Source organism: Pezoporus wallicus, unplaced genomic scaffold (genome assembly GCF_028554395.1).
Source record: "Pezoporus wallicus isolate ANWC-B61680 ecotype Strahan unplaced genomic scaffold, APGP_CSIRO_Pwel_v1 contig_7265, whole genome shotgun sequence".
Taxonomy (NCBI): domain Eukaryota; kingdom Metazoa; phylum Chordata; class Aves; order Psittaciformes; family Psittacidae; genus Pezoporus; species Pezoporus wallicus.
The window spans coordinates 1,579,938-1,592,334 of record NW_026635568.1 but is presented as its reverse complement, the minus strand read 5'-3'; the positions used below and the strand labels follow the sequence as shown (position 1 = coordinate 1,592,334).

Sequence of the window (12,397 nt, the reverse complement as noted above, 5' to 3'; positions counted from 1 at the left end):
ACAATAATAAACTGAACTGCCTTAAAGTGTTTTTTAATGCATTTCTTTAATTGGAGACTTTTTTCCTGAATATATTAAGGGATCAATTTTTTACAGAATATATGTGCTAACCTTTTCTGAAGAAAGAACAATGAAGCATCTGACTTACATGAAAGAAATTTTGGTGGTTTTTTTGTTTGTTTTTGGTTTCCTTTTTTTCAAAATTGACATGTTTTTGTCTCCTGAAATCTGGTCATGTTACTCATTAGAATATCACTTGTATCTATAAATAAAAGAGAAAAAATCAGTTGCCTTTAATGCTGTCATATTAAAAGCATGTAGGCTTTTCTGTAGTTCTCAGCAATGCTCAATTATGTTATTTCTCATCAAAGAAGCTGGATACGGAGCCTTTGGAACTGTTTGAGATTGCAGTCAAAGAACTCACATTTGATCAGCTGCAGTTATTGAAGGTATTGCTACTTTGGCTAGTATGATATGCTGTGTGTAGAATTTCAAGTTGTGTATGAAGCTACACTAGTAGTAACTAGATAGTTTGGCGGAGTACAAGTCTTAAAAATTGTACAAGTAGAAGTAGCAGCTAATTCCAGGAATATTACTATTGCACCTGTTATTTCATTACTTCTATCTTCTAGAAGAATGGTCTGCAACTTGTGTAGATCCATACCATTATGCTAAAATTGGTATTTTCTAAAAAGTAAGAAAGGCTGAAGGTGGCGGTAGGGTTCATTGAAAGCCGGTGCTTTGGAGTCTTTGTTGAAGAAAAAGGTGCCTGTTGCAAAGTGGTAATTTTCAAATGTTTCTCTGTTAACAAGGAAGATCTAAATTATACTGAATTGCTCTCTTGAGGTACATGTGGAGGTGTAGAAGGTTCTGTGATTCAGTGGTATGGATTGACTGGACTGGCTAGATCTAATTGATTGCTTTTATTTACTTGGGTGTCACTGTATCTTCTGAACAGAAGTGCCCTGCCTACATAAAAGGGGTGTCAGATGAGACTGGGCTACTGAAGACCCAGCTGGGAGATCTGCCTTCAGTTAAAGAAACACATGGCTGGTCCAAGAACTGTCTTTCTTTCTACTTAAAATTACTTGGTCTCCTCCTTGTTGAGGAGAGAGAATTTGAATGGAGGAAGGGAGTTTTCTCTGTGCCTGGCCTGATCGCAGTATGCAACTACGTTCTAAAACCACTGTCAGCCCTCTGTCTGCACTTGTTTGGAAACAGTCTGACATCTAACAGAGAAGGGTTTAATATTCGGACTTCTTCACATCATGTTATATTATGGGTGTTTCTACTCCTGAGCATGTTTTCTGCATTTTCAGTAAGAAACCTTAGAGTTAGTTTTTGAGCTTTCCTTGGAATTTTCATGGTCTAAAGTTTGAAAGAAATGCATCGTGTATCAGGATTTCCTTTATTCTTTTGCAAATTATTAAAATTGTGCCTGTAATGGATCTTTAAACTTAAAACCAGTTTATAAAGAAAATTAGTTACATTTTACACGTAGTAAGACCTCCGTGGATAGAGTATTTGTTAATTTTAGCCTTCTTGTGTTCTGTAGCTGGCTCATGTGACTGCCCTGAAAGTAAAAGACCACAATGGTACGTACATTAGTTTGCGAGAGTCTTGAGGTTTCTTTGCTATCATGTAATGATATTTATATATACTGTGGTTGCAGTCACTTGTTCTAGTCACATTTGGCTTCTTCCTGAACATTTCTAAATGCTTTTGTAGTCACTTGAATTTTGTTCATGCAGCAGAGTTCTTCACTGGAAAGTAAATACCTGGACAGAACTTACTCCCTTGAGTAAGAGGGGACAGGAGGATAGAAGACAAATGCATAGATAAATATATCCTCATGAATATTCGTAACAAAATTGCCGCTAACGTGCAGTCTTACGCTTCTCTAACAGTACCTTTTTGACAGCTCTTCAGAAGTGCTAGCAAGTACTTTGGTAACTGCTGTGGGGTGTCTTATCGGTGCTGCGAAATTTTGGCCATACTTCACCCTTTTTATAGTGACAGCAAACTGGCAAAGTGTCTTGCACGTCCTGCCCATCTGGGTGTCCTGGGTTCAGCAGTAGCAGTCATGAAAGATAAGATAAAATAAACATAAGCCTTAACAGGCAAGGCTGCTTCCACTGAATCTGATCCAGTGACTGAAACAGGGAGGGGTAGGAGAAGCTGTTTCTGATCAATACTCTGGCAAGGCTTTTAAAGGGGAGTCAAAAATTTTTCCTACTTGCAAAACAGGAATTGCCTGCACTGTTGTTGGAGTACATTGGTGTTAGAGGGAGGAAGTCTTAGGTAATCAAAAGGTAATCAACAGGTAATCAAAGACCTGATTCCATTTTTTTACTCTTAAAGGCCTTATGACTGTCAGCTAGTCTTGTCTTGCTGGGATTAGCAGTACGGCTATTTGTTCTGATGCAATATTTTGTATTTCTTTCCAGCATCTTTTAAAGAAGAAGAAAACTCTGCTTTTGAGATGCAGCCGTTTCCTTCTCTGCAGAGAGTAAGCAGTGAATATAGAGCAATAGAGATGACAACTCTTGAATAGGAAAACAGCATCTTTCTTTCAGTTTTGCAAACATAGCAAGGGATACACATTTTTGGTTTTAGGCCTCCAATATCAATGCTGGTACTGAGAACACAGGCTTTATTGTTGGCCATTGTATCTTTTTCAGTGCTTAAAATTAATAGTCTGTATATATTTCAAGTTTCTTAATTCATAAACTCAAGCTGCATTGCTCCAGATACGCTCAGTTTTACAGCTCATTGACTTCTGGGCATTGCGTTTTAATGCATCAAGAACTGATTTCTAATTTGGGGGAACCCCTCCCACCCACCCTCCAAAAAACCTCCAACAAAACAAACAACAAACACCCAAGCCCCAAACCAAACAAAATAAGACCACCACCACCAAAACCCCCAGCAACAGCAAAAACCAAACCTGGCCTCATCTAGCAGAGCCAAACACAAGAGAAATGTTAATTAATTTCTAGTATGTTCCTGCTTGTGACTACTCGCCAACTCTGGGCTTTGTGCTGGCTTATTTTTCACAGAAACATCTGGCAATTATTGACCAAACAAGAGTTTCATACCATTTACAGTGATTTTTTTTTTTTTTTTTCGTGTGTGTGCGTGTTTGTTCTGTTTTTTTTTTTTTCCCTAGAGCTACATTTTTTTTCACTGTTACAGGTTTTCCTGATGTCCAAACTGCCCATTAACATGCCTTTTAGGGACTTGTTTTGTACAATAATAGTGCTTTTTATTTGGATTGTGAAGATTATTAATATCCAATTATTTATAGACTTGTGCCAGAGCATACAGGCGTCAGGTACAGGTCATATGCCTCACTGTATTTTTCACTGCCTAATCAGATTAACTACAGAAAATCAAGAACTTTGTGTAACAGACTAAACTATTGAGGTTCAATTCCTCTACCTATTTTGAGTCCCTAAATTTAATTTTCTTCCTGTGAGAAATGGCATGCTATTTTCCTTTCTGCCTGTTATCTTCATAGGGTTAAAGAATCATCTACAGACTTTTCCTTATTTTCATTAGCTGTTAGCTTCATCTTTTGATTTAAAGTCACTTTACAAATGTTCTTTACAAGAATTTCACATACTCTTTTTCTGATCATCATAATGGCAAGCTCATGGTTTTCATACTTAGGACTATGTGTTGCTTATGATACTTTTTGCATTCAGAAAACCTTCCTGGTGAAGTAAAAACCCATTTCTTCTTAAGGAGTGCAAATGGGGAATTTCTCACACATGTTAAGGTGAATTGACTTGTCTTTGTACATTGTCAGATTTTTGTCCTTAAGATTTCATCCTGTTTTATGTATTTCCTAACTTAAAGCTGAAGTAGAAAGAGGTGCATCTTGTGTTAAATGCTTTTTATTCTTTATAGACCCCACTGGTGTCAAAAGCTAATGTATTATCCCAGTAGTTGCTCTCATAGAGTAGTTTCCTCCTTTGCTGTGAGGTCTCTTTATAATGAATTTTTTTTTCAGGTCCTGGATTCTGTTTCTGAAGATGTTGGGTTCAACATAGAAATAAAATGGATCTGCCAGCAAAGGGTAAGTAAATGTACATGCGACTGACTTTGATACTTTGCCATTTTCATGGCTAAAGCTTGTAATTTAACCTGGCAATTAATGAGCTACAAAGGCATAATTTGGGGTTTTTTAATGTGACTCTCTTGTTTTATTATAACCCACCGTCTTTAAAACTGGGAGTATAGTAGCATCACTTTAGCAAATGAGCAAACTTGCTCTTAAAACCACTAGGATTTATAGGATTGAGGTCATAGTGCAGCTCAGACTGCTTTTAGCTGCAGACCGTTTTTTAAAGTCAGTGGATCACAACAGATCAGGCATCCTATACATAGGAAAAGTGACAAGACATTCAGACTCTTCTGGGCTGGTGCAGGAGCAGCTACAACATGCTGCAGTAATACAAGCAACTCTTCCCTTCTAGTTAGCACTACTGTGGACTCTGCTGGACTGCTTAGTGCTTGGACTAGAAGGAAAGAGTTGTCAAGGCTAGGACTGGAAGTCTGGAGTGGTGGAGAGACTAGTAGTAGTAGGTGGAAGGCTGTATGCGTGGAGGCATGCTAATTCTCTCAGAGATAGCAGAAAGACTGGTCCCCTTTGTTTTTGATAATAGCAGGTCCCTAGTTTATTTCTGCAAATTTGCTGTTGCATTTTCGTATTTAGAAATAGCAATACGAAATATCTGCAGTAGTTTTTAGTGATCTTTCATGGAATTCCTTTGTGTGTTCAAAATTAGAAAAGGCTTCCTCAAAACTCTCTCCTTGGGTGGGATGACAGTGAATTTTTCAGTGGAAGTTACTGCTGTTTGAGTTCAGCTGCATCTCACAGACCGAGAGTCCTATAGAGCTGTAACTAACGCTCAGTAGGCTGAAGAAGTGGCTTCTGCATTCAAACTGGCAAACTGAATTCTCATTTTGCTCAGGCTGAATGAGATACCATTGCGGATTAAAATAATTTTAGTGAGCATTAATCTAAATGGCTGAAATTTCTCCTTTTTCTAGGATGGACAGTGGGATGGCAACTTGTCAACTTACTTCGATATGAACCTTTTTCTAGATATTATCCTAAAAACTGTTTTGATGAACGCTGGAAGAAGAAGAATTGTGTTTTCTTCTTTTCATGCAGATATTTGTACAATGTAAGTTAAGAAGAGATAAATTGTGTGTTTTGCTTTCTTCTTTTTAATGGTCGAATTTACTTTGGACATAAGACTACCCAACAAGAAACAAGTAACACATAATCTTAACGGACCTGTCCTTTGGGTGCCAAAACAGTTGGGAATTGAAGCAAGACCACTTTGCCATCTGAGCTGTGCCAAAAATAAGATAGGAGAACAAAGTCAAAATAGTTAGTTTTTTTTTCTGGTGCCTTCCTGAATGCTTCAGTCTTTCTTGACACAACAAAAAAGGTCAAGATTTCTTCTGGTATTACAGTCTTTTTCAGTCATACTTGAGGTGTACACAAGCCTAGCTTACAAACAAAATCATTTTGGTACATTCCCCCCCCCCCCCATCTGCCTTTTACAAAGGACAGAAAATGAAAGGACTTTGGATTAAATGTGTTTAAGTTTTTCTTGGTTGGTTGAAGCAGTTTGCTTTTGTGTTGTGGAATGTCATATTGAGGGTATTGGGGTACACAAAAAGCATAGGAGTTAAACAGGAGTACAAACAGTTGGGATACATAGAAACTAACAGTCTGCTGTAGCACTTTGTAACCAGAGGTGATTTAGCACTGTTAATGAAAGGCTTTATGGAGATGACATTTGATGAGAAACTGCGCTGATGAAATACCGCTGTAGGGTAAATGGGCAGGACAAAACCAAATCAAAGAGGATAATTCTCCTCAAGATTGAACTTCCCTGCTTTTTAACTCATTTGGTACTTACAAACGTTTTTTCTAACAGGGTTCGGCACAAGCAAAACAAGTATCCTGTGTTATTTCTCACGCAAGGAGAATCTAAACTCTATCCAGAACTTATGGATCTTAGATCTCGTACAACTTCTATTGCCATTACCTTTGCACAGTTTGAAAACTTGCTGGTAAGCTGACCAGTTCTGGTACTGCTCTGCAGTAAAACAAACTTACTGCTGCTTGTAAAGGTATCGGGTTTGACGCTAATGCTTAAAATTGCAACTAACCTCACAAAAGCAATACAGTAACATGTGGTGACTGCCAAAATCATGTCTTTCATTTCAAGTATCTGTTTAAAAGTGTTTAAAAACTAGTGTTATCAATAAGCTCTTTATTACGAATGAAATTGTAAGGAGGTGCAGGTGTCAAAAGATTAAAAACCTGATGTGGGAGTGTTTCAGAAACATGGATTTTAATCAGTCTTGTTTTTCAGGGAATTAATGTGCACTCCGAAGATCTGCTGAGGAATCCATCATTTATTAAAAGGGCCAAGTCTAAAGGCCTAGTTATTTTTTCATGGGGTGACGACGCAAATGACCCAGACAACAGGAAAAAGTTGAGAGAATATGGTGTTCATGGGCTGATATATGACAGGTACTTAATTATAACTAATACAGCTGAGAGATTATTGCATCCTGGTTCTTGTGAAATTTCACATTGTGTTTTGGTTGATTGGTTGCAGAATATTTTCCTTTCATATTATAAGTACCAGAATCCCATGAGGCCAGGTCAAGAACAAGACTAACATTAACTCCTACTCTTTCAACTGTATATATATGAGGGAAAATAACTTTTTGTGAGTTTAAATGTAATTTGATTCTTTAAAGAACTAATGCATGGTATGGACTTTCAACATGCTGTTAACATTTTAACATGGTAACTTTTAAATCTATACATGAAATGGGGAGGACAGTGTTATTTAACTGTTTGGCTGAAGTCTTCAGCTTCCTACATTCAGTTACGGAAATAGTTAACACAACTTGAATGACTTGAACTTTTGCCAACATTCTGTTGTGTTTCAAAGCTGTGAATTCACTGTTTTTTTCCTATTAAAATTAGCTTGGAGTTACACCCAGGCAAATTGTCAAATTTAGTCACTTCAGAAAGTAGTTACACACAAAATTCAGGTGGACATCAGTATACCATGGTAAAACTTAGAATGAAAGTCTTACCTTAGTTCCTTACAACACAGACTAAGTTTTAGCTTTTTTATCATGAATGATGTGAAATTAATTCTTACAAGATGGTGGTTAATTTGGTGTTAAAAAGCTGTACTAAATTAGAATTCCTGAATTTCAAATTTCACAAACAGTATGTGTCTGGGGAAGCATTAAGTGTAACTGAAGTGTCCAGTTATAGAAGGCTTTAAACCCTTTTGCTTTATGCAAGGACATTGTTGCATATTGTTTTACTTTGGGGGAAAAAAAATGGGGGGGGGGGGGGGGGGAGGGGGAAAGAAGATCAAGTAATTGTCAAGGGCTCTGTTTTATAAAGTGCAAACTAAGAGTCAAGGTATCTAGAGGCAAGAAATGAAACAGCTTGCTCTTAGAGTTCTAAGCATAAAAAATAGTTAACTCCTTTCAGTCTGTTCTTGACTATTGGCAGTGCTACATGTTGTGCCTCTCCTAGAACTCAAGATTGAGGCACTTCCATAGATGAAAAGTACCTCTGGACTAGTGTGCAGATGAACAAAATGTATTCTGACTCTTTAGTGTACAGTCATAGGGTTGTTAGGAAATCTGATCCTGTAGCATGCATAACTTGAAGTGATAAATTATTAGTCTACAGACACGTGGGGTGTATTAGTGTTTTACTCAAATACTAATGCATAAATTGTTCCTATGAAATGCTCATCTGATGTCTACTAATCCAGCCTTCTCAAGTTCTTAATACTCCTGAGTAATAGATAGGCACTACTAGGGTAAAGTAGTAAAGTGGATGACAGCCTTACTTCAGACTTCATCTTGCTTTTATAACTTTAGATACTTAATTGCCTAAATAATGTTGCATTTATGTCAAGGCAGCAAGTCTGCTACATGTCACCTTATGTTCCCTTTGTGCTGTTCAGTGTGTTTTAAGTTGCATTATGATAGCAGACCACCTTTTGTGTTTTGGTGACTATCCAATTCATTGAAATTGCTGATAGGCTGAATTCCCTTGTGGATTTAACTGGCGTGTGTGTGGGGAAATTAAACTTACTGCACTATTTAGACCATCTAGATTATTCATAATGTTCGTGTCTCCTCTTGCCACCTGCCCCCTGTATCTCTTCCATCTTGTTGACATGTTTTACTTTTTTGAAAAGAACCCCAAAATCAATAGTAATTCCAAAGCTGTTTAAGAAAAGTACTTCAGCGGTGCAATTTTTCTTTCTTTTCCAAGTTATAAACTGCAGTTGAGTAGCAAGCAATTATCTCAGTGCAATTGTTGGAGATTCTTAACTCTAAGTGGTATTGACTTTTTTCCTGTAGGTCAAACCAAATATTGGAGTGTTCCTTTATAATTCTCAGTTATTTTCCAGAACTTACTATTTGTCTGAATAGAATAAATTTAATTCTAATACGGGTTCCTTAGAAGGAACACGACCCCTTGAAAATTGTATAAAATATCTCAAGCTGGATATTTTGAAATGTGGTTGGTACCTGCAAGTCAAGTCCTGTATGGCATGTCTAAATGTAAAACCTGGCAGCAAGTGTTTCCATTCACAGTTGGAGCTGCTGGGTTTAGAGGCAGTCTTTCAAATCATTTGAGAGTATGAAGTTAGGAGTCTAAATTGTATTAAATAGGTATGGTGTGAGCATCCACATTCTATGCTGTTTGAAGTTTAGTAGATAAACTTGGAACTAATGGAGCAGAACTCAGGGAGGTGTATGTACTTGTTTCTAGGTCCAGAAATAAGTAGGGACTGCAGTAAACTGTTTATTAATATAAAGCCATTTTTTGGAATCATAGAATCAACTAGATTGGAAAAGTCAAGATCAAGTCCAGTGGTTACCCCAGCACTGCCAAGTCCAGCGCTAAACCATGTCACTGAGGGCCTCATCTACATGGTTTGTGAACACTGCCAGGGACGGTGATTCCACCACTGCCCTGAGCAGCCTGTTCCAATACCTGAGCGCCCTCTCTGAAGAAATTATTCCTAATATCCAATCTAAACCTCCTGGTGCAGCTTGAGGCTGTCTCCTCTTGTCCTATCACTTGTTACCTTGGGGAAGAGACTGACCCCCACCTCACTACAACTTCCTTTCAGGTATTTGTAGAGAGCAATAAGGTCTCCCCTGAGCCTTCTCCAGACTAAACACACCCAGGTCCCTTGACTGTTCCTCATCACATTTGTGCTCCAGACCCTTCTCTGGATCTGCTCCAGCACCTCAGGGCCTTTCCTTTAGTGAGGGACCCAGAGCTGAACACAGGATGTGAGGTGCAGCCTCACCAGTGCCCAGTACAGGGAAACAATCACTGCCCTGGTCCTGCTGGCCACACTATTGCTGATACAGGCCAGGATGCCGTTGGCTTTCTTGGCTGCCTGGGCACAAGCTGCTCATGTTCAGCAGCTGCTGGTGAGCGCCCCCAGGTTCTTTACTGCTGAACAGCTTTGCAGCCACTCTTCCCCAAGCCTGTAGCAGTGGATGGGGTTGTTGCGGCCCAAATGCAGGATCCAGCGCTTTGCCTTGCTGAACCTCATACCATTATGCTGTGGTTGCTCCTACACATTCCAGAATATTTCCAGGGCTGAAACAAGTGACGTTTCTTTCCATGGCTTCTGCAGGATTTTTGTTCTCTGGACCAAAGGGCAAGTCCATGTATTAAAAATTGCTGTGGCTGGTGTTTTGTGCTGTTGTTTTACTAGACCTTAACACTGAAGATGCTTTAAGTCATTTGTCTGAATAAGGTAGGAAGTGAATACAGGAATGTTGGTGAATTTTAGGTTGCTTGCATATGGCCCTGAGTTACTGCTATTGCATGTGGGGATTGCCTCAAGGATTACAAACTGTCTGGGTAGAGATGTTTTCTATAAGCTATTTTTTTTCCAAACTTTAATCATCCATGTAGAATTGGGCAAAACATTGTAGCCACTTGTGAAGATGGCAGAAAAACTGTGTCCTGAATACCAAAAGTTGCTGATATCAAGTGTCGGGCAATAAGAAAATGCAGGTAGGGGGTCTGCCTTTGTTTTGCATGGAGAAAATACTGCAAGACTGAATCCGCGAAGCTTACAAATGCCACCGCTACTGAAAGAATGATCTCACATGGGCAGGGGAAAGAGTTTGTTTTGGTTTTGCTTTTGTTTCCCTATCCAGTCCTTTCTCCACTTGGGCTGCACATCATTAAACATACCCAAAGTCATTAAACCAAATGGATGCTCTGCTGCAGTTGCTGGGACAACGTTCTGCTTTTTTCTTATGTTCAACTAGCAGTCATCTCAGCATCTAAAGTAGCCAAGCTGCCTGTGAAAAAAGGGCAACTGACAGAAAAGGTGCCACCTCTGTCTCCAGGCTTTCATGTGGGCCCTAATCCAGAAAAGTACTTTAAATGCATGACTGGGTATCTTCTGTTCAGACAAAATTAAATCTCATGCTTAAAATGCTTCATTAATTCAATGCTTAGACTTTATTTAGAGAAGAAACTTTATTGTAGTGAGACTCCTCAGATTGGCAAAAAAATATTAATTTTAAAGCAGGATATGTGGGGTGTTTTATCTGGTATCTTTCTCCTGGAGAAGCTGTGTAAACAATCCAGGAAGTATCTCTATGTCTGAGTATACTTAAGTCAGTAAGAACAAAGCAGCCTTATGATTTTACAGCAGTTGGCTATCTATCTCTTAAATACCAGTGTGGAGAGGGGGTGGGTGCTAACTTCCACTTGCATTATCTTTTTTCATTTAAGTTTGCTTTAAATGATCTGAGTTCTATTTGTTGAATAAGAGACACAGCTGCATGAAAATACTGAATTGGTAAGCCACAAACATTTATGCTGAAGGCTTCTCCATGAGAATATGCACTGTGTTTGTCTCCTCTATGAACACTACAGTTCCGTATGGCTGCCTGTTGCATTTGCAGACAAAAGCCCTGTGCTCTATTGGTAATAGTAACTTTCCAAAACTAACACAAATGGAAATGTAATAGTAACTTCCCAAATGGAAGGTAATAGTAACTTTCCAAAACTAACACAGCTGGAAATAAAGGCAAAAGCATTCAAAAGGCATCTCAAAACTAGAAACTGTCTAAATCTATGCTGGTTTATTTGCCTGAAACTGAATGTCACTTTGAATATTGGTACGGATCTGTGTAGGATGTCAACTAGTAGTACTTGATTTATACGCTACTCAATGATTGTATTAAGATGCAATGCAGTGGCAGTCTAAATCTTTCCTATTTTGTGAACTGCAAGGTAAACTCAAGTTTACCTTGAAATGTAAAGAAAAATGAAAACTTTCAATCGAGCTTCAGAAAATTTTTAGCATGAAAACACTGTTTCAGTGGTGCTGCCTCTGCTTTTGGACCAAGCAATACTGAAGAAAACCAGCTGTGACTGGGACTTGCTGGAAGTGTGTGTTTTCAGAGGGGACAAAAACACCTGATGGGACCTAAGTACATCAGTTCCATGCTCAATGCATGACCCTAGTAAAGAACTAATAAAATACCTGCCAGCAGCTGCTTACAAACCTGGTTAGCCATGTTTTAGGAGCAAGGGGCTTAGAAACATGCATTTGCTCTTCTAGTGTCTGACTGATGGGAAAGACGTAAGATTTGCAGTTCCCAAGTTGTGTTACTGTATAAAAACTATCTTCTAATTTCAGTGCTTTGTCTTAAATGCACAAAGAAATTTGTAATAGGTAAGCTAACTTAGCTGAAGAAAGCACAGGTTGTACCTGCATCCTGGAAGAAAGGAAGGTTGGGCTTTTCCTTTGCAGGTAACTTCTATTAGGTGATTTTGGGTCACATCTTAGGCTTGTACTGGGTTATAGGTGCTGTGCAACTAATTTTAACTGCTGTGCCTTCTACGTTATTTTATGCTGTGCCATAAAACTGGACAGCATTTGTCCTCACTTCTAGGAGCTTCTTTACAGAAACTATCGTTGATTTTACTGTATGGAATGTGATCCATGCCCTCTGTTTCCTCATTTAAATCCATTACCATATCACTCTTTGAGCTGCATCATTATTTTTGATGTCGTGGACTTGCCAACAGTTCACTAGTTGTCTTGCTGGGGAGAAGAGGCACCTTGGCACTATATCATATAGCTCTCCATTGTTTTGGTTGTGACATTTTGTTCCTTTTGGACTTACCTTGAAATTATGGTATGAAAGAAAAAGGATGATGCAGTAAACCCAAACCGCTTTCTTGAAGGAATCGTAAGTGGAAGTACGAATATTCCTAAAAGACTAAGGCTCTAAAAGACTCTTTTTCCAGAAGCTTTCATTTGAA

The 12,397-nt window shown here is 38.6% G+C and overlaps 1 protein-coding gene across 5 annotated transcripts in view; it reads left to right on the top strand.

The window, feature by feature from the left end:
- The window catches only part of GPCPD1 (glycerophosphocholine phosphodiesterase 1), a 42,803-nt gene that overhangs the window by 27,665 nt on the left and 2,741 nt on the right, over nt 1–12,397 (top strand). For 3 of the 5 annotated variants that reach the window (XM_057396930.1, XM_057396929.1, XM_057396928.1), the window contains exons 13-19: nt 372–449; nt 1,556–1,595; nt 2,448–2,509; nt 4,016–4,081; nt 5,059–5,195; nt 5,961–6,096; nt 6,402–6,562. In XM_057396930.1, coding sequence (XP_057252913.1) covers nt 372–449; nt 1,556–1,595; nt 2,448–2,509; nt 4,016–4,081; nt 5,059–5,195; nt 5,961–6,096; nt 6,402–6,562 — 680 coding nt within the window. Of the gene's footprint in view, nt 1–371; nt 450–1,555; nt 1,596–2,447; nt 2,510–4,015; nt 4,082–5,058; nt 5,196–5,960; nt 6,097–6,401; nt 6,563–10,021; nt 10,124–12,397 lie in introns of all 5 variants that reach the window. The other 2 variants (XM_057396932.1, XM_057396933.1) reach the window with 2 other exon arrangements.